The sequence below is a fragment of the Giraffa tippelskirchi genome, chromosome 7, assembly GCF_054371585.1.
Source record: "Giraffa tippelskirchi isolate mGirTip1 chromosome 7, T2T-mGirTip1v1.2.pri, whole genome shotgun sequence".
Lineage (NCBI taxonomy): Eukaryota > Metazoa > Chordata > Mammalia > Artiodactyla > Giraffidae > Giraffa > Giraffa tippelskirchi.
Window position 1 is genome coordinate 78,194,476 of NC_137281.1, and position 27,037 is coordinate 78,221,512.

At 34.5% G+C, this 27,037-nt stretch overlaps 1 protein-coding gene across 1 annotated transcript in view; it reads right to left on the bottom strand.

Moving 5' to 3' along the window:
* The window catches only part of GPR137C (G protein-coupled receptor 137C), a 59,373-nt gene that overhangs the window by 7,860 nt on the left and 24,476 nt on the right, over positions 1-27,037 (bottom strand). Inside the window, exons 3-4 of the mRNA XM_081506078.1 lie at positions 17,361-17,404; positions 15,625-15,853 (exon numbers count right to left, since the gene is read on the bottom strand). Coding sequence (XP_081362204.1) covers positions 15,625-15,853; positions 17,361-17,404 — 273 coding nt within the window. The remainder of the gene's footprint in view (positions 1-15,624; positions 15,854-17,360; positions 17,405-27,037) is intronic.

Here is a 27,037-nt window from a genome sequence, read left to right on the forward strand (position 1 = left end):
ATTTTTCTAAACTGAATAGTCATGACAAACAATTCCATTCAGGAGCAATCCTCAAAGAATGATTCTCCCTTCCTCTACCTCAAACATCTACATATCACTGTTGTAGAAATTCCACACTTGACAAGTAAAGAAGAGTTAGACCTCACTCCAGTATGCTTACCATTAACTAGAGTTCCATATTTGTTTATAGGTACTTTCTGACGCAGATATGAAGAAACCTCTACTTACCATTCATTGAGTTTTGACAACTGGTGTATACAAATAAAGAACATCACCGTCACTCTCGAATGTTCTCTGACATCAGTTCCCCACCAGCCAACCCCTCAGACACAAATATTCCCCTGGTTTTGTTTTTACCACAACTTAGTTCTGCTCACTCTAGAACTTCACATAAATGGAATTATAGAATATGAACTCTTGTGTAGGTATCACTCACTCAGCATAATGTTTTGAGATTCATTCATGTTGTTGGATGTACCAGTAGTTAGGTCTTTGCACCGCTGAGGTGGACAATTAGGGTGACCAACTCCTAGTTTACTCAAAAGTTTCCTAGTTAAAAAAACTTTCCTAGTTTTAGCACTGAAAGTCCCATATTCCAGAAATCCTTTGAGTCCCTGGCAAACCAGAACAGTTAACCTCACTAATTCCACTGTATAATTACATGAATTTGTTTATATGAGAATTTGTTTATCCACTTTTTCTGTTGACGTGAATGTTCTTACTCAAATCTTTTGGTGGACATATTCTTTCACTTTTCTTGGGTAAATACCTCAGAATGGAATTGCTGGGTCATGAGATAGGTTTAAGTTCAGCTGTATAAGAAACTGCCAGATCTTTCTCCAAAATGGATGTACAATTTTATATTCCCAACAAAATATGACAGTTCCAGTTATTCCAATTCCTAGATAACATTTGGAGTTGTCAATCTCTTTAATTTTAACCATGCTGTGGATATTTTGGTTTTAATTTGCATTTCCTCAGATGACTGACGATATTGTGTTTATTGGCCATTTGTACATCTTCTTTGTGAAAAGTCTGTTCATATCTTTGATCATTTTTAAATTGGGGTGTATTTTTAAAAATTGAGTTGTAGACAATCCCTACATATACTGGAAATGATTCCTTGTCAGATGTATGCATTGCAAATATTTTCCTAAAGTCTGTGGTTTGCCTTAGCATTTTCTTAGTCTTGCCTTTTGATGGGAAAATTTAATTTTAATTAAGTCTAATTTATTATCATTCTTTTGTGATTACTTTCAATGACCTGCTTAAGAGATCTTCTAAAGGTAATTAGTCCTGAATATTTATTGGAAGGACTGATGCTGAAGCTGAAACTCCAATACTTTGGCCACCTGATGCGAAAACTGACTCATTGGAAAAGATCCTGATACTGGGAAAGATTGAAGGCAGGAGGAGAAGGGGATGATAGAGGATGAGATGGCTGCATGGTATCACTGACTCAATGGACATGAGTTTGCGCAAGCTCCAGGAGTTGGTGATGGACAGGGAAGCTCAGCGTGCTGCAGTCCATGGGGTTGAAGAGAGTCAGACATGACTGAGTGACTGAACTGAACTGAAGAGATCTTTGCCTGTACCCAAATTGTAAAGATAATCTCTTATGTTTAGCTTTAATAGCTTTAGATTTTGAATTATATTTAAATTTGTGACCCATTTTGAATTTTTGTGTGTATATGAGATGCAGCTAGAGATTCATTTTATTTCTTGTGGATATACAGTTGTTCCAGCACCACTAGCTTTCCCTTTGAATTGTTTTAGCACCTTTGTCAGAAATCAAGATTATTTAAGTGTGGATTGTTTCCAGGCTCTCTATTATGTTTGTCTATGTCTTAATTACTATAGTTTTACACTAAGTTTCAAAGTCATGTGATCTAAGTCTTTTTTCAGAATTACCTTCTGCATTGTTCACTACAATAACCGTTAGTCATATGTATTTACATAATCACATTTAAACATGTTAAATTAAAAGAGCAGTTCCTTTGTAGCACTAGCCCTTTCAAGTGCTCAATAGTCACATATTGAGCACTTATATATACAGATATATAATATTATATATATATACAGATATATAATATTTTCATCATCACAGAAAGTTCTATTGGAAAGCACTACTTTTTTAAGTATTTTAGGTCCTTTGTATATCCATATAAATTTTAGAATAAATTTGTCAATTTCTATTTTTTAAAGCCTCAAGGTACAATTATAATTGGGATTGCATTTTATTGATAGATCTTTTGTGGGGAGAATTGTCATCTTAAAAATACTGTATCTTCTAACCCATAAATAATGTTCTTCAATGATTTAGATCTTTAATTTCTCTCAGCAATATGTAGTAGTTTTCAGTATAGAGGTACTGTTTGTTTTTCGCAAAATTGATTCCTAAGTATTATGGTTTTTTTATGCTATAGAATTGCTTTTAGAATTTAATTTTCAAACTGATTATACCCAGTATATATGAAAATACATGTAATTTTGCATTTTGACTTTGTATCCTGCTGCTGGTACTGCTAAGTCACCTCAATCGTGTCCGACTCTGTGTGAGCCCATAGATGGCAGCCCAGCAGGCCCCGCCGTCCCTGGGATTCTCCAGGCAAGAACACTGGAGTGGGTTGCCATTTCCTCCTCCAATGCATGAAAATGAAAAGTGAAAGTGAAGTCGCTCAGTCGTGTCCGACTCTTAGCAACCCCATGGACTGCAGCCCACCAGACTCCTCCATCCATAGGATTTTCCAGGCAAGAGTACTGGAGTGGGGTGCCATTGCCCTCTCCGTCGTATCCTGAGAACTTGCTATATTCATGATTCCTCAGGATGCTCTATTTAAACAACCATGTTTTCTGCAATTAGAGACAGTTTTCTTTTTTTTCTGATGGGCTAGGTGGTTTTTTAAAAAATATTAATTTATTTTAATTGGAGTATAATTAGTTTACAATATTGTGATGGTTTTTGTCATACATCAACATGAATTGGCCACAGGTATACATGTGTCCCCCCATCCTGAATCCCCTTCCTGCCTCCCTCCCCACCCTATCCCTCTGGGTTGTCCTATTATACAGAGTGAATTAAGTCAGAAAGAGAATGTCAACTACTGCATATTAATGCATGCATATACATATGGAATTTAGAAAGATGGTACCGAAGATCCTATATGCAGGGCAGCAAAGGAGTCACAGACGTAAAAAGCAGTTTTACTTCTTAATTTCTAATTTTACACCTTTTGTTTTTGTTTATTGGACTATTGAATAGAAATGGTGAGAATGGACTTCCTTGCTTTGTTCCCAACCTTAAGGGCAAAACATTCAATACTTTCAGTGACACAGATTGCAGGTTTTTTAGAGATGTCTTTTATCAGATTGAGGAACATTCCTTCTATTCCCTATTGGCTGAAAGTTTCACTGCGGTTATTTTTAAATCATGAAGGGTGCTGAATTTTGTCAGATGTTTTTGCTACATCTATTCAAATGATTATTTATCTTTTCTCCTTTGTTCTCTCAATGTAATGAATTACATTGATTGACTGATTTTCAAATGTTAAACCAATGTTGCTAGATTCTGTAACTCTAACAGATTATGTGTGTGTACTCAGTCACTTCAGTCGTGTCCAACTCTGTGTGACCCTATGGACTGCAGCCTGCCAGTCTCCTCTATCCATGGGGTTATCCTGGCACGAATATTGCAGTGGGTTGCCATGCCCTCTTCCAGGGGATCTTCCTAACCCAGGGATTGAACCTATATCTCCTGAGGCTCATGAATTGAGACTGAGCATAGGACTCTAAAAGCTCCAACTATGATTGTGGGGATTTTTATCCCTTTATTTCTTACTACCTGGTAAGTTCCTCCTCTTTATTCCTACTATTTGGCTTCATATACACATCTATTATTTTTATGTGTTTGATGAACTGTACCTCTTTATATTTGGTAATATTGTTTGCTTAACTTTTATATCCGGTAATACCCTTTGTCTTGACAACTCTTTTGCTTAATATTAAAGTGCCTTCTTATACTTATTGAATGAATAGTATATTAGCTCCCTTGTTCAACATATCTATCTTTATATTTAAAGTGCCTTTTGGAAGTCAGAGTATAGATGGGTCTTGTTTTTTTTTTAAATTCATTTTGACAGTCTACATTTTAACAGGAGGGTTTAGTCAATTAACATTTAATATAATTAGTGATATGTTTAAATTTAGGTCTTACATTTTAGTATTTGCATATTTATTTGTTGTTCCTCTACCCATTATTTTCTGCATCTTTTGGTTAATTGAATATCTTTTAGAACTCCATATCAATTTATCTATTGAACTTTTAACTACACTTTTCTATTCCTTGTTGTTTTCTTTTTGCCTTAAGTGGTTGCTCTAGGGCAGCAGTCCTTAAAGTGTGGTCCCGGGATCTTAAAAATCAAAATCAAGATGATTAAACACAAGAGTACTAAGATGTTATTTGCCTAATATATTTTCATTCTCTTTTATATATATAGCAGAGTTTTCCAAAGGCTTTATGATATGTGATGGTGTCAACACTCTGTATGCATGTGTGTTCTTGTGTTTTCTATTAATAGATTCCTGATATAATAGATTTAGGGTATAAATACATCCATTTTCAGAGATTAACTCAGCTTGTTCTCTGTATCTTTATCAGGTTCTTGTTAATTTTCTTTAGTTATACCTGATATACCTGATAAAACCTCACTATTATCAAACAATAAGGTTCATTTTCTTTTTTGGCAATGCCCATAACATGGCATGTGGGTTCCTAGTTCCCAACCAGGGGTCAAACCCATAACCCCTGCAATGGAAACATGGAATTTTAACCACCATACCATCAGGGAAATCCCTAAACAAGTAGTTATTCTGAAATCCTAGAAGAAAAGAAGAGAAAGGGGGACTTCCCTGGTAATCCAGTGGTTAGGACTTGATGTTTTCACTGCTGTGGCCTGGGTTCAATCTCAGGTTGGGGAACTAAGATGCAGCAAGCCACAGGATGTAGCCAAAAGAAAACAAAATGAAATGAAATCCTAAATTTTTCCTTGTATCTACATGACAGCACAAGAAGAATAGGTACAATTAATATACTTGTTTCATAATATTTAAGCATTTTAATAAAAACTTAAAATATTAAATTTAATATTAAACTCATTTTTGAAATTAATCACATTTTACTCTAAAAAGAAAAATTATAATTCTTTTCATATTTAAGAATGGATTATTGGCTTAGGAATGAGGACTTATCTTTTTATTGGTACAAAGTTTCAGTATGGGATGATGAAGATGATCTGAAGATGGACAGTGGTGATGGTTACACAACAATGTAAATGTACTTTATGTCCCTGAACTGTACATTTAAAAATGGTTAAAATGGTAAATTTTATGTTATGTATATTCATTAGAATAACAAATATTTTTCTCTACACATAGCTTCTCTGTTTACTTCTATGATACTGAGAAAGTTGAAAGTGTTAGAATTCTCTGACTCAGTGAAGAAAGAAATCTATATAAAGTAACTGGGTGAAACTGATTTCCTGTTTTATCAAATGAAATGCAATGAAAACTACCTTTCAATAAGTTTTATAAATGTTAATAATTTACCTTACTGTCTTTTGGGACAAAACATTATGTCCAAGTTAAGCTGCAGCATCATTTTGAGATCAATCATTCAGAGATTAAAGCAAAACAATTGTAATTGTAAATGCAAGCGTAGTGAGGATTTAAATACCACAAATTGTTTTTATAACTTTACAAACTAGAAATTAAAAAACCATTCAGGCATTTTATAGGCTAAGTTGTTATACTGCATTGGGTGGCAAACCAATCACAATAGCTGAGAGACTAGTAAAGCCTTGAAATGTTAACATTGCTGAATGCCTCCTGGATGAAACATGCATTACCATTTTCCAAGATAGAAATTCACTGATTCAAAGATTTAACTAAAAACATAGTGATTTAATGTCTTATCAATAGACTTGTGTTACTATTTTTGCCTTAAAAATAAATAAATCTGATACAGCAGGACTAATTTTGCTTGTATTCATTTGGTGTCAGCACCAACTAATCATACAAGAAGATACTCTTATGTCAATGCCTGAGAAGTAGTACTGAAATATTCAAAGTGTTGAAAATTCTTCTGATTATTTATCCTGGGCCAATTGCACTGATAATCTCACTAATGGTACAGAAACAGTTGAGGGTAAAACTGTGGGCTGTAGCACAAATCAGTGCAGTGGTACCAAACAGTATTGTGTTCTTTACTATTATGCACTCCCGGTTAAAAAAGACAGTTCATTTAAGAATATCCCTGATGAAACAGTGAAAATATTTATTAAGTATTGACTCCACAGTACCTATCTATTTAATATTCTGTGTGATGAGATAAGATATGCACTGAAGTAATTCCGCTGTATACTGAAGCACAGTAGTTGTCTTGAGGAGAAGCACTTATGTGGTTGTTTGACTTGTGAGCTGAACTTGTGAGCCACTTTTTTCATGAAACCCCGTTTTCTACTTAACAGACAGCTATGGCAGACAAACAATGGTCATTCAGACTTGGTTAATAAGATACTTCTCTTTTCAAAAATAAATAAAATGAGCCTGTCATGTCAAAGAAAACATCTAATAATATTTATTGCCAAAGATGAAATATGAACTTTCAAGTGAAAATTAGAATTTTTGAAAACTTGTAAGTACCTGTATCCACTGTAAGACTGGCAGTTTCCCAAACTTAAATACTTTCTTTGATGAGGTTGGTGGTGGTATTAACAAAAGTGATTCTGGATATTATCTAATGAAATGTATCAACATTTTGAAGATCTGTGACCACTCTTTTCCTATGATCAATGCATGATGTTATAACTCATTCAAAGTGTAAGACAGACCAATGGAGAGTACAGAAAGTTCACTAATATGGCTTTAGATTCTATATGGCAACTAACCTTTAAGAAACCTCCACTTCAGAGTTTTGGTGTAGTATTAAAGAAGAATATCCACAATTATCTGAAAAGGCTATTTAAATTCTCCTCCATTTTCCAACTACATATATGTGTGAGGATGGATTTTCTTCATATACTTCAACCTAAACAACATATCACAACAGATTGAATGCAGAAGCAGACATGAAAATCCAGATGTCTTCTATTAAGTCAGACATTAAAGAGATTTGCAAAATGTATAACAATGTCAATCTTTTCACTAACTTACTTTTGTTTTGGAAAATATAATTATTTAGCATAAAAACATTTTATTCATGTTAACATAGAATAGATTTATTATTGGTATTTTAATGAATTAACAAATGAATAGTTTTAATTTCTCATTTTTTCTAAAATGTATATATAGGTAGATATAAGTTATATAAACAAAATCTCTTTGGGGTCCTCAGTAATTCTTAGTATTGTAATGGGATCTTGACACCAAAACGTTTGAGAATCACTGCTCTAGGGATTATAAAATATATCCTTAACTTTTCGTAGTCTAAATAATTGTTAATATTATACCATTTGATGTAAAATATAAGAACTGCAACCATATAGGCCCTGTCCTTCATGCTACAGTGCTATAGTTGTTCTGTATACTATACTGAGAATTATGTATTATATCTACACACCTAAGCCTCACATAATTTTTGCTTTGCACAGTCATATTTATTTTAAAGAAATTAAGAAATTATATTTACCCACACATTTTTTATTTCTTGTGTTCTTCATTCCTTCCTGAAGAACTAAAATTCAAGCCAATTTTGTTCCTCTTCAGTCTGTAAAATTTTCTTAGCATTTCTTGTAGTGTAGGTCTGTTGGTAGTGAATCTTGTTTTCTTTTTCTTTTATCTGAAGATGTTTTTACTTCTTCATGATTCTTTAAGAATATTTTTGCATGATATAGATTTCAGAGTTGATAGTATTTTTCCTTCAGCATTTCAAAGATATTGTTTCCATGTCTTCAGGCTCTATTACATCTGATGAGAAGTGACTGATCCTTTGAATCAATGTTCCCTTATATATGTGTCATTCTTCTCCATTCGCAAAATTTTCTTTTTTTAGGTTTTAAGCACTTCAGGGCTTCCCCAAAGGCTCAGTAGGTAAAGAATTCACCTGCAATGCAGGAGACACAGGAGATGTGGGTTTGATTCCAGGGTCAGGAAGATTTCCTGGAGGAGGAAATGGTAACCCACTCCAGTATTCTTGCTTGGGAAATCCCATGGACAGAAGATCCTGGCAGGCTATAGTCCATGGGGTCACAAAGAGTTGGAAACAACTGAGCAAATAACACTTTCACTCTCACTTTAAGCACCTTGACTACAATGAACCTAGGTGAGATTTTCTTTATATTTATCCTGATTGGATTGTTGAGTTTCGTGAAATTGCAAATTTATGTCTGTCATCAACATTGGAAAATTTAGGTCATATGTCTTCACATGTTTTTTTCCCAATCTCATTTTCTTCCTCTTTTCCTTTGGGAATTCCAATTATACATAATTTGACCTTGAGACTCTGTTCATTTCATTGTCATCTCCCCTCCCTGCCCCTCCTCCTCCTCTGGTCTTCATATTGCATAATTTCTGATTGATTTAAGTTCACTGGCTCTTCCTTCATCTCCAATCTGCTGCTAAGCCCAAGTAGTGACTATTTAATTTTAAATACTGTATTTTTTTAATTCTAAACTTTCTGGTAGTTTTAAAAAATAGTTTCTATTTCTCTTAAGATTTCTTATTTATTCATTCATTCAAGTATTAATATATATTTCCTTCACATCCTTGAGCATATTATAAAATAATTGATAAATTCAACATCTGGGTCAACATCTGGGAATGCCACCAATGATTGCTTTTTGAGCTTTCCTTTTTGCTCTCGAGTATGATTTATAGTTTTCCTGTTTCTTCATATATCTAGTGACCTTGGATTCTGTTCTGGACATTGTGAGTGCCATGTTTTAGAGTTTGGATGCTGTCATAGTTTTCTAAAACATATTGATTTTTTTTTCTTTTCCCTTAAAATTTTTTTTTTATTTTTAGCAAATGATTAAGCTGGCTAGATTCAAATCTCAAACTGTCTCCCATGCATGAATAGCAGCTGAAATCTCAGTTCAATTTCTTTAACCTTCACTGTGCTGCTGCTTAGAGTATGTCCTGAACATGTCTAGTTCAGATAAAAATTTGGCAGAGTTTAAAATCAGAATTTGGACCTTCCTCTACTTGGCTGTCTTCTTCCTGAGATTTTCCACTGACTTTCCATCTGGAATAGTTTGTTGAATTTTGCCCTATGATTCTTCAAGCAAGTAAAATAGCAGGTTTCTCTTCAAGTTTTGGCTGCCCCATGGATGGGACTTTTCCTCAGGCTAGAAGCTGTGAAAAACAGGAAACTCATGCAGTGTCGGTTCCTTCTTCTAAGAGGCTGCTCTCCAGTGTTGTCAGTGTTTTTTATATTTTTTCCAGAATTTATCTTTGCTTTCTGCAGAAGGTTGAGTCCAACAGAAGCTACTTGGCCAATAGCAGAAGTAGAACCCTGCACATGTTTCTGAATCCATCTCACAAATGCTATTTCCATTTTGAAATTAGAATGCCAAACTAAGCATCAAAAATAAGAAAACAAAGTAATCTCAATTAGTAAATTTAAAATGTATTTTGATAATTATAAGGCCTAAACAGTTTTTAACATCGTTTCATGGTGCTAAGACACAATGAAATTAGATCTCTGGCTCCAATGACTCTACGGTTACAGATAAGATAGCTTTAAGTTGATGTACTTTATGTCCATGGAAAAATAAAAAAATTCTGAAAATGCTGGCTGGTCTAGTAGAAGAATTTAGAAGTATAAAGGAAAGGTACTTGAGCTTAGGAAGAGATAAAAGATATAAACCCAGGGTTGTAAGCAGGGATTTTTCAAATGGGACAAGTGTGTGGTGGATTGGTTCAGCAACAGAATAGGAAATAAGACTTGCAGTATAAGAACTGGAATAATAAAGGCAGTAAATTAAAGAAGCACCACAGCTTAAGATGAATGAAAAAAATTCCAGTGACTCAAGAGAGAAATCAGAATACTGGGAAGGTAGCAATTGTATCTATTATAGAGGATAATGCAGCCTCTGGTTTTTTTTTTTTTTAATCATCATCCTCAACAAATTCTGGTGAAGTTATATTTCAGGGTGGTGGATGACAGACATTAATGGTATTTTAGCCTATTACTTTAATGTGGCCGAGGTAATCATCAACTACTTCTTTAGTCTTATAGGATCAGCTGGTCTCCACGAATGATCAAAAATAGACTTTAGTTGAATGTTACCGTGTCTCTGCAAGATGCTGATGATGCCTTCCATCCCAATACAGTAATTAATATGGATCAAGAGTTGAATGAACATGGGACAGAAAGGTTTGCATAGTAATTAAAACTGTTAGACATTCAGGAGAGAGAGAGAGAAAATGCATTATTTGCAAACATCTAACTAGGCAGGAAGACAAGCTAACCTTGAGTCAGACAATGATTTGTTTTACACTCTTATCCAGATATAAAATTGTACATGTCCTTGATCAGAGATGTAAGGCTAAAAGCTCAACCTTTGTACTCACCCTAACTTTGAGTGGTCTTTCATACAGATAATCCCAACTTGCCATTATTTTGGTTCCTTCCTATAATGGCAAGTTGGGATTATCTGTATGAAAGACCACTCAAAGATAAGGTGAGTACAAAGTTGAGCTTTTAAATTAATTAATTTGAAACCTTTTTTGTGCCACTATTTTATCCATTAAAAATAACATGTTTCCTATGTTCTTATAAATATGCTTATTTTTCCTAAAATGGAAATTAATATTAGAATAAAAATAATTTTGTTGTATGTATTTTAATGTTAAAAGTTATATTATAATTCCAATTAAAAGTAAATAAATTCAAATATACCACAGAAAACAAACAAAGAAAGACAAAGCAAAGAGCAATTTAAAAAACTTAATTGGAGAAAAGGACTAATACTGACAAATGATCATATTAATAAATATATTTGTTTACCCTATAAAAAGTTTGTAAAAAAGAAACATTTTATCTAAAGTTAATGAGATACACTTGAAATGTCAGCAATACACAAAAAGTTTAAAAATAATATTAGGAAAAAAATTAAAAAACAAATAAAAAAGGTCATTATATACTTTCAACAATACATGTTCCAAAAATTTCTAAGACAAATGACTCAATTATTAGATGAAATGTCGGAGACTTCAACCCTTAAAAAATCTGTGCAGAATGGAATATAAATAGAGTCAAAATTAAAATATTTAAAAGAGAAATCCTATTCTCCAGTAATTCTTATCTTTTTCACTGTTCCTTTGGAGAATTTGATTATATATAGAGGACCTGGCTCCAGATACATTTTGCCAACAATTTTAGGTATTCAAGAACTTTTTGAAGCTACATTACCATCCTTTTGTATACATTAGGATCATAATAGTTAACATTTATAAGGCCTCCTAAGTGCTAGGAATTATACTAAACACTTTATATGCATTTTAATTTAATTTTATAACAACATTATAAGGTAGGTACTACTCTTATCCTCAAACAACCTGTGAGATCAACATTATCATTATTTTTATTTTACAGACCAGGAGAGTGACCATTAACAGATGCTGTTACTGAAACAGGAGGGGAGGTGGCAGGGAACAACTTTTAAAAGAATGATATAGCCATAGGACATGACAAAAACTAGTTAGAACCAACTAGGTCCAATGTGGCAGAAGATCTGACTTCCAGTGGACCTCGTTATATGCCCATCATAACACATTAGCAAAAGCTAAGTGACACACCCACCAGTGCCATGACAATTTCAAGCTGGACCATCAAAAACCAAAAGGCTGACAGTAGTCCCAATTCCTGGAAATCTCTGTCCCTTCCTCAAAATACTTGGGAAAATCCTCACACTCATTAGCCTATGAAATTACCCAATACATAAAAACTAACCATCCCATATTTCAGGGGCTCTTGCCTTCTGAGATGGCCCACACTCCATCTGTAGAATGTGTTTCTCTCTAAATAAATCCACTTCTTACCTATCACTTTGTCTCTCACTGAATTCTTTCTTTGATGAGACATCAAGAATCTGAGCTTCATTAAGGGCTGAGACCAGCTGTATGATATCAAGACCATGGGTGCAAATCCCAATCTGAACAATCTGCACAGTTTCATTACTTGTCCAACTGCTCAATTGGTCATACAGCCAATGAACAGGAGAGACAGGATTTATTTATATCCTTATCTCTCTGATCTCAGGGTTTTTTGTTTTTTTTTTTAGCTCTTAATCACTATGATACACTGTCTCTCACTAAGTTCATTTCAAATTAATTAAAAAATCAACATATATGAAAAAGAGATATAAACATATCTCAAAGTATATCCAACCACATTTTAAGATTTATATCACTCTCATTGCAAAAGATAATTTGAAGTAGTTACAGAGATACACACAGAATAAAAAATAAATATAGGAATGTGTGGGGATGGGGTAAGATGTGGGGATGGGGTAAGAATGTGAAATGAAACAAGACGTAGACCCAAAACAAAACTGGGTATCGTAAGATCACCTGTGATTGATATAAAGATGAGCCACAGATTTGCCTCTGAACAACACAGTAGCCATGGAAAAGAATTTAATAATATTTTTCTTGGTACTGAACTGGAGAAAAAGATCTTTCCTAGGGAACAACAACATAATACAATAAGACTTTAAGACAAATGTTTCTCACAAGAAATTTCTTACACATTTCCTGATGTAGACCAAAGCATGATGTGCCAGTATATGTCAGGAAAGACAATTCTATCCAGGGTATAATGCAGTCTCAGAATACAACTCTATAATGAACTGGACTGGGCAGAGGATAGATATGGAATAGATGGGGAAATGGACAGACTATATCCTTCAGGTAATGTTTCTGGCAATTAAGCTTTTGAGTTTAACAACTAATAGCTTATTTTCTCCGACAAGAACCTGGAATACAGAAATTCTACATTGTTCAGGAGGTCAGGGTCATATGCATGGACAATCATGTAGAGGGTAAAACGGATAACTTCCTGTGGAAGTTAGGGAGCCCAAAGAGAATATATATCTGAATTTTAGACTTTTCACCAAAGTGAAAGTAGAATAGTATCTATCTATATGTAGAGACAATATCCAATTCACACCAATGTGTAAATATGTAGTATTTAATACATGGCTGAAATCCAAAAGATGTTGCTATAATATACTGTAATGATATTATGGAAAGCTGCCAAGGCAGTACTTGAGAAAACATATTGCTCTAAATGCCTTTATTAGTTTAATTTAAAATAATAAATTAAGTATCTATATAAGAACATAGATATGGAACAAAGTAACAACCTTACATATGTAAGAAAACCAGAAACTGAAAGAGAAGAAATAAACTATACAAATTCATAATAATGAATATTTAAAAAGCAAGTCAGAATTGCTACTTTGACAAAGAACCAAGTCACAGCACTGATCTACTAGCTAAAAGAATAAAATTAAGAGAATTCAAACAGAAAGTTATTTCTAAATTTTATTTTGGAGATGAAGAAGAAGGGACAAAACTAAGGTCATAAAAAGGAGAAACATTAAAATTATGCCTTAAAGTTGGGTAAGATAAGGACAAACAGGAATAGAGCACTGGGAGCGGAAAGACATTTCGGGAAGATGAAACAGCCTAAGGGTATAGAGACAGAGAAGCATACCTGTACTACTTAGAAATAAGGTTGGTAAGACTGAGACAAATCATGGAGGGTCTCACTATCACCGAATATGTAGAAGAAGGAAGAAGAATAAAGAGAAAAACAGAAGACCAAAGTCTGAACTTTAAGGAAACTCTCTTAGGGATAGCAAGAAACAAGGTCAGTTTGAAAGTGGAGGAGACAGATGCTTAACAAACATTTGCTGATTGAATAAAGAAATGGCCATTACTATATATTGTTATAGAAGTCAAAAAATAAAAATGAGTCTAGAGATTTTACAAAGAAAATGTGAAAGCAAGATGATGTACTATTTGAATAAACTTAATTAGGAAAACCAAGAACTACAGAACAGTATAATACAAATAGTTTACTATCTCATATTATATTTACCTTTATAGGTATGTATCGGAACATGTTTCTCTGCAGTGTTCTGAGAGAATTCTGAATCCATGCACTTTTTAAATTTAAGTGAATATCTCTCATATGATAGTGATGGGAAGGTATTTAAAATAATTCTGGAGGAATTATCAGATTAACTTCCCTCCTCACATTGGTAACTTAACTACATCCAGAGAATTCTGTATATCACAGTGAGCAAAACCAAACTTAAAAAGTTTCTAAGTATTTAGAAAATAAGCCTTCAAATTCAGCCTCATTTATTTATGTTTTATCACTAGACAAAAGAGGTAAGGAATTTATCCTGGTGTTGTCACACTATGAAAAGATGCTGTTGCTACATCAAAAGATTATGCACCACAACAACAGTGGTTGTATTCTTCTTAACACTTACATGGAAGCCAGAATTAACTAAAATATTTGACTTTTAGGAAGTAAACTGTTAGAAGTTGAATAAAATAATTTTCCAGGCAAGATTAATGGGTTTGAAAGTAAGTCTGTCTATGTCTCTCTCTCTCTCTTTATCTCCTCTATTTCTATTTTTGTTTCTATATTTCTATTTCTATTGATATAAGTTTAAAAAATAAAATTAAAATCTTTACCTAAACTTAAGGGACAAGATGATTTCCATGCATTTAGTTATAGTACTTTACTTTAGTAGGATTATATTAAGGGTAATAATAATATAGAAGTCTAAAAAATATTTCAGAGAACTGTTTAAGAAACTATCTTGCTTATTGTCAGTGAATAGGCAATGATGCCAAATTAAAGCAAGCTCATATGTACGTATAACCCCCACCCCAATATCCATACACATATACCCCAAACCCAGTGCCACACATACACTATGATACTGATTCACCACTCAACCACACTGTCAATCAGCAACAGCAGAAACATTCATGGTTCTCTGTTAACAGGTTAACATTAGCTTTTGTTTCCTGACCCAAAAGTACATGGAAAGGGAGAAGCAAGGCATTTATAAATTCAGTTACATGACTAGCTGTTTCAAATACCAGAGGGACTTCATATTATGGAATGAAGTAACATTTTCTAAAACTTTATACAAATAAACAACACTATACCAGTATGACATCTTGACATTGCTAACCCAAATGCATATAGACATAAGTGGTAAATCTGTTTAATGGCAATACTGCCACCCTTACTGATGAAACCTAAGTTGTTAGTATGGCCTTGAATATTAGACTATTTTTGACACATTTGTGTACATTCTGGCTTATGTAGTTTAATTATAGTCTCCAATGCAGAGGATATAAGTCATAGAAAATACAATATGCTCAAGATAAGTGTCTTTGTTTAAAAAACCATTGTTTAGTGAGCACTAAGTTTTGAATACTTTTTAATTTCTTGTGATCATTCTTTCATGCTCAAAAATGTACCTGATATTCAGAATGGTTTTTAAAGAACTATAAAATTTCCATTAAAATATGGTTCATAAGATGAGGATTTTAAGTTAGACTGTCAAGTATAAATTCAAGAAATACACTTACCTTTGATTCGAGGTAGACATTTGCTGATGACATTTTTGTAATTTTGCATATGTAACTAACTAAAGAGATGGCACAAAGAATAAACAGACTATCATTAATTAATGCTCGAACAAACACAGTCCATTTCAACTGATTTTCTGGGACATCTCCATGGACTAACATTGCGCAAGTCAAGTTCACCACTAAAAAGAGAAGGCTTGCCAATATAAAGCCCAAATGCAACAGAATTCTGAAAGAAAAAATGAATTTATTAGATTTTTATAAAACTAATGAGAAACTAAACTTAATACTGAATTAGTGTGTTACTTTAAGTACAATAATTCCTTCAATTTAAACTGTTTGTAATTTCATTAAATACAAATTTAATAATTACACACAGTTACTTAGGATATTTTTGCAATTATGATATTAGTAACTAAGCCATTTAAAAATGGCATCAGATTTTAAACCATGAATTTAAAAATAATCTCATGTGGACTTGAATTCAGTTGCCTCTATCAGGAAGAGTAATCTTAACTAATTAAAGTAATCCTGAATTTTTCATTTTGTAACTGCTGAGCACATTTTCACTGACCTTTCCATTCTAAGAATTAGCAGGCTTCTAAAATTTGCTTGGAAAATTAATATACCATATATAAATTTAAATTGATCACTAATATTAACTTTAGAAGGTAAGGGAAATATGTTTTAAACAATTCTCCCCTTTATGAATGTATGATTATAGCAAACATTTAACTCAAACAAGACTAAAGAGGAACATAGGGACAATATACGTAGAGTTTCATACACCCATCAATATCTCATCTTCTTATAAAGTGGCATACTTATTATGCATACAGAATTACTCCCAAAGTAGAATGCTTAACTACTTCCCCTTAAGAAAAAATTAGACCACCTCATAAAAACTCTTCAGGTAAGGTGTGGCTCTCTGTATCAAGTAGCTGGAAAGTAACTCAATTCAAATACATTTATACTCCAAATTAACATGATCCAGAAATTTATTTGCTATTCTAGTAGCCTCTACTTTGGGTCACTTTCAATAATGGGAATCATAAAACATTGTTTGCCTTTGTAAGTAATTTACACAAGGAAAATGGAAGGCAATGTGTAATCTGTAACAAGCAATCTTTATTAAGTATACATGCAAAATACAAGGATTCTAGTTTGAGAAATTTTGATCTTAATATTCTCTCAGGTTAAATAATAAAAACAATAATTATATAGCTTTAAACCTAAAATGAACCTTGAAATTATTCATCCATCCAGGGAATTATAGTAGTTTAAGAAAAAAAGCATCAAGAGGTTAGATAAGTTGCATTGCTGGCAAGTTTATAGAATTGGTCTGAAACCCAAGGCTCCTGACTCCCCAGTTTAGCAATCTCATTTTTGAGGTGAATCAGTACAGAAATATTACTTATTTCATGGAATGACACTATACATTCTCACGCCAAACAGCATAATCTGTTTGATTATGAGAGTATAATCTATCTCGAGAATTTGTGGACCCTATGAAACTACATCTGACATCTGAAGTGGGACAGTGGCAGAGCCCCAAAAAAGGTATGCAGCAGCAATACTGCTGAAGGGGGAAGACCAGATTACTCAGTTCACTTTCTATGAACTAATCTAAATACATGATCTTCTACAAAACTGCTAAAGCACCCTCAACTACCAAGCCCTTCTACCTTGGGAAGTGCACTGTAAAATAATTTACACACGCTACTCATGAAACTTACTTGTGTTTGTCAAGTTCAGCTGCACATCTGACTTTACATATAACCTATGAAGAGAGTATAGAAAAAAAGTTTTGAAAACATGTGTAATATTCTTAAATTTGCTTTGAATATGTGTTTCAAAGTGATACAACAAATAATAATAGCAAGTAAAACTCTAATGTTAACAGTTGAACCACTGAAGCAAAAACAGGCAGGTTTCCAAAAGCTTAATACAATAAATTAATAACTTTCTCTGGTATAATTTTTTTAGCATATGTGCTGCCAAAGCGAGCACTCTTTGCTATAATTTTAAACTTAAATTTCTATCTTTAAATTTTTAAACTGAAATAATTCAGTTTATGCATTTATTGAACTTTTATTTTGAGCCAAACATTGTGCTGGATGGCTTGTAACCTATTTTAAACTTATCTTAAGACAGAACAACTTGCTTAAATATGAACATGGCTGAGTGTTCTCCAAATATTATTTCCCCTTAAGATGAAATGAAGTCATTTAAGGAAACAAAGGTCCAAAAAATGAACACAAAGATGAACATATATCATATTTAGTAAACTTACTTCTTTCATAAAGTCTTGCAAAAGGCAGGTCCTCAAATACTTGATGAATCAAGATAAGCAGGTAGATAAGGAGAATTTGAAATAAACATGGTAACTTCTGAGAACATGGGTGGAAGGTCTAAATTCCTGACTGGTGAATTTGGACTTTACTTTTTATATAGTGAGAAGATAATGAAGGTTTTCATGTAAGCACTCCAAAATACTTCATTAATCTGGCATCAATGTTCACGCAACCACAGAGAAACTACAGGCTAAAAGTAGAAAGACTGGGGACTTCCCTGGCAGTCCAGTAGTTAAGACTCTGCACATCAACTGCAGGGGGCACAGGTTCAATCCCTGCTTGGGGAACTCAGATCGCATATGTCCACAAGGCTCAGCCAAAATAAATAAATAAACATAGAAAGAATAGTTACAAGACTATTGAAATAGATAAGAACTTTGAGTGGGGTTGGGAGTGGGGTTGGGGTGGGGGAATCTAGAAAGAGGCAAGTACAGAACATTATAAAGAAACCTAGTGTAAGTCTTTTAATAACTTACTGATTTCATTCAAACAATTACTGAGCACACACTATGAAAGGTACCATGGATTCATAAACCTAGTAACTGTTTCTGCCCTCAAGGAGCTCAGTGTATGGAAGAAAGAGATAAACCAACTATTTTGAAACATGGTGATAGCAATGCAAAAGATACTGTCACAACATCTAAGAAGGGAGAAAGACTAATTCAGTCCAGGAAATGGTGAGAGGTAAGGTGAAAGAGAAGAGATTGTGTAAAGAGTCAGTGAAAGTGAAAGTCATTCAGTCGAGTCTAACTCTTTGTGACCCCATGGACTATGCAGTCCATGGAATTCTCCAGGCCAGAATACTGGAGTGGGTAGCCTTTCCTTTCTCCAGGGGATCTTCTCAACCCAGGGATCGAACGCAGGTCTCCTGTGTTGCAGGAGGATTCTTTACCAGCTGAGTCACAAGAGAAGCCCAAGAATATTGGGGTGGGTAGCCTATCCCTTCTCCAGGGGATCTTCCCGACTCAGGAATTGAACAGGGGTCTCCTGCATTGCAGGTGGATTCTTTACCAACTGAGCTATCAGGAAAGCCTGTAAAGAGTCAGGGAGGGCTTTGGAAGCCACATTCGAGTCAAGTTATGATGGATAAATGAGTATTAGGTAAATGCTCAAGCAAAGAGCCACTTGAGAGTTTACTTATATCTATTATATTTTGGTTAACAGTGCCACCATCTACCAGAAGCTAGATGTGATAAAGGATTCTAAAATATCACCTTATTAATTTCTAAATTGTACCACTAAATCATTCTCAGATGCATCTGTTTTCTTTGTCACTAATACTATACTGAATTATTACTACAGCCTTTTAATTGGTCTCTCTGCTTCCATTCTTAACTCCGTCTATATCTTTAGAACATAACTGGACATTTTGCCATTTTCCCTTTATTCTCACCTCTCTACATGTTTTATTTTTATTCAAAATTGTACTAAATGCTTTAGGTGTAGAGTTAGGTTATTTATTTGACTTTTTTCTTGTTTCTTGAGGTAAGCCTGTATTGCTATGAACCTTCCCCTTAGCACTGCTTTTACAGTGTCCCATAGGCTTTGGGTTGTTATGTTTTCATTTTCATTCGTTTCTATGCATATTTTGATTTCTTTTTTGATTTCTTCTATGATATGTTGGTTATTCAGAAGCATGTTGTTTAGCCTCCATATGTTGGAATTTTTAATAGTTTTCCTGTAATTGACATCTAATCTTACTGCATTGTGGTCAGAAAAGATGATTGGAATGATTTCAATTTTTTTGAATTTACCAAGGCTAGATTTATGGCCCAGGGTGTGATCTATTTTTTGGACTCTGTGGGAGAAGGCGAGGGTGGGATGATGTGAGAGAACAGCATTGAAACATGTATATTATCATACGTGAAACAGATCGCCAGTCCAGGTTTGATGCATGAGACAGGGTGCTCAGGGCTGGTGCACCGGGATGACCCAGAGGGATGGGATGTGGAGGGAGGTGGGAGGGGGGTTCAGGATGGGGAATACATGTACACCCATGGCTGATTCATGTCAATGTATGGCAAAAACCACTACAATATTGTAAACTAATTAGCCTCCAATTAAAATAAATTTTAAAAAAGAAAAAAAATTGTACTAAAATATATATAACATAAAACTACAACTTAACCATTTCTAAATGTACATTTCAGTTGCATTGAGTACTTTCACACTGTTATGCAACCATCACCATCATCATCCACCTCTGGGATTTCTTCATCCTCCTGAATTGAAACTCTGTATCCATCTAACAATATCTCCCTGTTCCTCTCCCCTCTAGTCTCTGGCAATCACCATTCTAATCTCTGTCTCTATGAATTTGGCTACTCCAGGTATCTCATATAAAAAAATTATACAATATTTGTCTTCTTGTGACTGGCTTATTTCACTCAGCACAATGTCTTCAAGGTTTATCCATGTACATCACACATGAGCATGTGTCAGAATTATCCTCCTTTTTAAGCCTGAATAATATTCCATTTACGTATATACTATATTTTGTTTATACATTCACCCACTGATGGACACCTGAGTAGCTTCTGCCTCTTGGATATTGTGAATAATGCTTCTGTGGATACTGTGGATAATATTGCTTGGATATTGTGAATAATTCTATACATGAATATGTTTTGTTGTTGCTCAGTCACTAAGTCATGTTCAAATCTTTGTGACCCATGGGCTGTAGCACTCCAGGCTTCCTTATCCTTCACTATCTCTCAGAGTTTGTTCAAACTCAAGTCCATTGATTTGGTGATGCCATCTAACCATCTCATCCTCTGCCGCCTCCTTCTCCTCCTGCCCTCAATCTTTCCCAGCATCAGGGTCTTTTCCAGTGAATTGTTTCTTCACACCATATGACCAAAGTATTGGAGCTTCAGCTTCAGCATCAGTCCTTCCAATGAATATTCAGGATTTCATTTCCTTTAGGATTGACTGGTTTGATCTTGCTGTCCAAGGGAATCTCAAGAGTCTTCTCTAGCACCACAATTCGAAAGTATCAATTTTTCAGTGCTCAGCCTTCTTCATGGTCCAACTCTCACATCCAAATTATATAAGACTTAAATCATTTAAGAGTAAGTTGCATATGCAATGCCCCTTTACCTTTAAATATTTCAGTGTATATAATACTTCCTTCATAAAGGAAATTCTCTTATATAACCAATACACTTATAAAAATAATAAAATCGATATTGCTAAAGTATCATTATTTAGTCTGCAGACCTTATTCAGATTTTGCCATTTGCTCCCCAAAGTGCCATTTACAGGGTAGGGGAGGGAATCCAAGATTATACATTGCACATAGGTTTATTGTATACTTAATTTCTTAATTGTTATTTTTTCCCTTTGTCTTTTATGATATTCAGTTTTAAAGAGTTCAGACCAGTGATTCTGTAGAATGCTTCTCACTGGGTTTATCAGATAGTTCCTCATGATTAGATTCAGAATATGTATTTTGGTAGGAAAACCACAGAAATGATGGCACTGCATTCTTCTAGTGCGTTATATTATGAGGCTCAAGATGCTGATTTGCCCCATTACTGTGATGATAACTTTGATCATTAGTTAAGATGGTATCCACCAGGTTTCTCCACTGTTTAAGTCACTATTTTCTCACTGTAATGAGTATCATGTGGAGAAATATTTAGATTCTTTTTTTTATTATTATGTCTATTTTTAATTGGAGGAAAACTGCTTTACAATGTTGTGTTGGTTTCTGTAGTACAACAACGGGAATCAGTCATAATCATATATATATTTGCCCCCTCTTGAGTCTCTCTTCTCTTCCCCTCATTCTGCCACTCTAGGTGGTCACAGAGCACCAGGCTGGGCTTCCTGTGTTATACAGCAGCTTCCTGAGATATTTAACTTCTAGTAAATATCTTTTATTCTTCAAACTTTCATGCACTAGTTTTAGCATCTATCAATCATTCTTGCCTGAATAAATTATTACTATTTGGAACACTTTATTTAAAAACAATGATCATACTATTCCAGGAAAAAGCCCACACTCCTTTGATACAGCAAAGGTCTTCTATCACCTAGCTCCACCTTCCCATCATTGTATCCTTTTATCCCTGTCTTCAATCTTATGGTCTGCTTATTCTGAATTATTTACAACTTTCAAATAAGGGGTTTAATTTCACATCTCCATGCCTTTGTCCATGTTTTTACTTTACCTGAAATGTGGTTTGATGGTCATATAACAAATTCTAATTTATCCTTCAACACCTTACTCGAGTGTCATTCTTTGTTTCACCTTAAGTGCCTTAGGAAGAAGGAAACCACTCTGTATCCTTGCATTACAAATCACACTCTATGGCATTTATTCACATTTTTATCCCCCTCTTGAGAGAGACTGTAACTCACTCATATTTATAGTCCCAGTGCCCAGCATAGTACCTGGTTCATAGTAGGTTCAGAAAATGTTTGAATAAGTGAGCAGTGAATTTAGGTCAAAGCAAGTACTTTGGTATGTTGTTGTGGTGTGAGTATTAGAAATATGGCACAAGTAGAAACTGAAGGGAAACGCAGTCGTCCAATAATGGAAGACTTGTATAAAAATGTAAAAGGATTAGACCTTAATTCTCACAAACTGTATGTTTTTATGCTTGAGTAATTTATTAGGTGTCAGTATAGACAATGGATCAGAATGTCAAAAAGAATTTCAGTTAAGGTGGTTGCATTTGAGCAAACTGCAAGCGTTAGTAACTCAGTCCAGGCTCCTCTGTCCATGGTATTCTCCAGGCAAGAATACTGGAGTGGGTTGCCATTCCCTTTTCCAGGCGATCTTCCCAACCCAGGGATCGAACCTTAATCTCCTGCATTGCAGCCAGATTCTTAACCGTATGAGCCACCAGGGAGTCTACTCTTCCTCATTCTCAAGTTTTGAATCTAAAGGATTATTAGAATGAAAGTCCTACTGACAAAAAATTTTAAAAGTCAGATTATGTAATGGATTTTTAGTTTTAATTTATTACATATAGGCAGAAACAGAGATACAGGTGAGTTTTGGAATATGAGAAATAAATCATAACCACCTATAGAGGTGATAGCTGCAACTCAAAGTAGAAGATACTTGGGAAAACAAATGTAGAATGAGAAATCAACCTGTGATATGTTCACATTTTACAGAAAAAGTGAAAAAGCACAAAAAGTGTAGAAAAGAGAGATGAGCAAGGGAGAGAGCCTTAAGAATCAAGCTAGTCATAGAAAGCAGTGGAGTAGTTTAGAGGTAAAAGGAAGAAAGTATAGCCTTTGTTCAATTCTGCAAAAAGTCAAGAATAATTAAGAAATGAACATTTGACTGGGATAACTTGAAGAGAATAGTTTTCAGTGGAACTGCAGAAAAAAAAAAGCAAGGAAGTAAGATAACAAAGGCAGTGAGCACAGACTATATGATATACTTTTTAAGATAGGAGATAAGAGAAACCTGGGAATTTTTTTTTTACCAGAAGTCGTGTATTGTAATATTGCATGTTTCTGCATGGTCCTGGGTTTCTGCTATGCAAGGGATTTGCACAGTGAACATCCCTGAAAACTAGAAATGGTGTCTATCCCAGTGGCAGAGGGAAGATCTGTCTCCTGACTGGTATAATAGAGAACATCTCTCTCCCTGAAGACATTCCAGGGGAGTAAAATTTTCATCTCCCTCCTTGGTGAAGATTTGCTTACATTTCAGAATAAAGACAAGGTCTGCCTGTCTTCTTCATTTGGGGTTATCTCTCCTATAACACACCTTGCTGCACACACAGGTAACATCTGGCCCTAACTGGTTGTCTTATGGGAACTGGGCTTGGGGAATTGGTTCAAAACACTACTTTGGTTGCTTCTTGTTTTTTTCCCATGAGCAATAAATGGCCTTTTCCTCTGACCTATGGGTCTTCTGCTTTCTATTGGTACATGTCTATAAAACTGTGGGAGGCTAACCTATAAGCTTTCAAATAGAACAAAATCTCAGACATTCATAATTTCTGATTCAATGACCTGTTGATCAGAAACGAACTAGAGAGGGTGAAATGGTAAATGGAGGAGAGTGGGAGAAAGGAAAGGAGAGCTCAATTGTTAAAGAAGGCTCTAGGTGAGGCAGGTCAGCCCTTAAAAGGAAAACATACTTTTGAGATAAGAGAGAAGAAAAGATAGCTGAGTAAAACCTTGGAGATCTGTACAGAAAATGTAAAATAATCTACAAACCACTGTGTTAAAATAAGAAATTTGAATGTAGTAATTTTGATATAGAGAAAATGGATGAGGGAATTTGGCAGATGGATTCTAATTTTTTTTTTTAAGTAAAGTAGGAGGCAAGGTCATATCCTGAGAAGGGATGTTAGATTAAGCACTTGGAATATGGGAAACATTTGGAACACATGAGTAGAGGACTATAAAAGATTATTTTCAGAAACAGAGAGGTCCAGTTAAAGTTAGGCAGTTGACAGTGGATGTGGTCAGAAAGGGTTCTTAATTTTAAAACTGAAACAATCTAACAGGAAAAAAATGGATGCCATTAAAAAGTTAGGATAACTACATTGTACTTTTCAAGTAATAATTTAGAACTGTGACATGTGGAACTAAGTGAACCACAAGGGCACAACATAGTCAAGAGAAGAGAAATAGTAGACAGGCCAGGTACTAAATGCAAATCACATCAGACAGAAGCTAATGGAGTGGGGAAAACAAAAAGGGTAAAATGAGTAAAGGTTAGGATGAGTGTAAAGTGAAAGTGAAAGTGAAGTCGCTCAGTCATGTCAGACTCTTTGCCACCCCATGGACTGTAGCCTGCCAGGCCCCTCCGGCCATGGGATTTTCCAGGCAAGAGTACTGGAGTGGGTTGCCATTTCCTTCTCCAGGGGATCTTCCTGGCCCAGGGATTGAACCCAGGTCTCCCGCATTGTAGGCAGACGCTTTACCATCTGAGCCACCTAAAAAACATATAAAGGGATGAATTCAAGATGTATAAGGGGAAGAGAAGAAACTGGTTGAAAAGAATTGCTTAATTTTCAAGAACTGATCCAAGACATGATCATGCTACTGAGCAGCTCAAATAGAAATGGAAGGTTTTAGAGTTCTGAGAAGCCACTGAAGTGAGAGACATTGGATGGGTTATCAATATGGGCTTTGAAAAAGATCTATATAACAAGAGACCAGGCTAGGAGAAGGAAACTAATGATTCATCCATGGAAGCAGAAGTTATTATGATAGCAAATGATGATCTAATCAGATGGCATGTGTTTAAGAGCGATGATGATGGTATAACATTAGTAAGTAGTATTGGGAAACATAAAATAGGCTGATTATTCTTCCCACAAGTCTGGAAAAAGCTAGATTTCAGTGAAGGCATCTAAAAGGTTCAAATGAAGAAGAGAATGGGGACAGAGTACAAAGTGTAATTCAAAAGGTCGTGGAATGGGATAAATAATGGGTATGAGAGGGAGTGGAGCTGAATAAGGAAAAAAATTAAAGGTCAGCAGTCCTCCCAGATTTGCAAATGTTACAACGCATTATATAAACACAACCAGGTACTTTGATCACATTTAGATTATAATAAGATTAAAAATGATGACCTGATATTAGTAGATTCCAAGTATTTTATAGAATATAGCTAACAGGACATGATGCTAGGTAAAAAATTAATATCACAAAATGTCAAGCAATTATGATTTATTAAGATGTTAAGACAGTGAAGGACAGTTCATGAAACACAGTAAACATTTACTTTATGTAGATTTCCAGAAGTTTATGATGGTAAATAACATATATCTACATGATTCGCCAATGACAATTAATGGTCAGAGGGGCCATATCTTTTCAGGTCTTTCTTAGTATCAGAAAAACTGAATAAATGGGCCATTTTATTTTTAATCAGACGTTAGGAAATTGAAGTATAGTTGATTTATAATCAGTTGTGTCTGACTCTTTGCAACCCCAAAGACTATAGCCCACCAGACTCCTCTGTCCATGGAATTCTCCAGGCAAGAATATTGGAGTGGGTTGCCATTTCCTCCTCCAGGGGATCTTCCTGATCCAGGGATCAAACCCAGTTTCCTGTGTCTCCTGCACTGGCAGGCAGATTCTTTACCTGCCACGTGGGAAGCCCTGATTTATAATATTAGTTTTAGGTGTACAACATAGAAATTTAAATTTTTTTAGTAAATTATACTCCATTTAAAACTATTATGAAGTATTTGCTATAGTCCTTGTGTTATACAGTATATCCCTGTAGTTTACATACTGTATACATACTTCTTAACCTCTACCCCTATCTTGCCCCTCTCATCTTCTCTTTCTCCCTGGTAACCACTAGTTTTTTCTCTATATCTGTGAGTCTGTTTTTGTTTTGTTATAGTCATTCATTTATTTTTCAGATTCCATATATAAGTGATAATATACAGTATTTGTCTTTGTCTGACTTATTTTACTATGCGTAATATCTTCTGAGTCCATCCATGTTGCTGTAAATGGAAAATTTTCATTTTTCATGGCTGAATTTCCATTTATATGTATACATCTTCATTTATTTCTCTATGGACATTAAAGTTATTTCCATATTTTGGCTATTATAAATGATGTTGCTATGAACACTGAGATGCATGTATCTTTTTGAATTAGTCTGTTCTTTCTCTTTCTTCAGATATATTCCCAGAAGTAGAACTGCTGCATCATATGGTATAGCTCTACCTTTAGGTTTTTGAGAAACCTCCATTCTGTTTTCTACAGCAGCTGTACCAATTTACATTCCCACCAACAGTATACAAGAGCTCTCTTTTCTCCACATCCTCACCAACAGGTTATTTGTGCTCTTTTTGATTGATGATAGCCATGCTGACAAGTGTGAGGTTAATATTCAATGTGGTTTTGGTTTTATATTTCTCTGATTAGTGATGTTGAGTATATTTTCATGTGCCTGTTAGCCATCTATATATCTTTCTTGGAAAAATGTCTACTCAGGTCTTCAGCTCATTTTTAAAATCAGGTTGTTTGTTCTTTTGATGTTGAGTTGAACGAGCTGTTTATATGTTCTGGATATTAACCCCTTATTTGTCTTATCTGCAAACATTTTCTGTCAT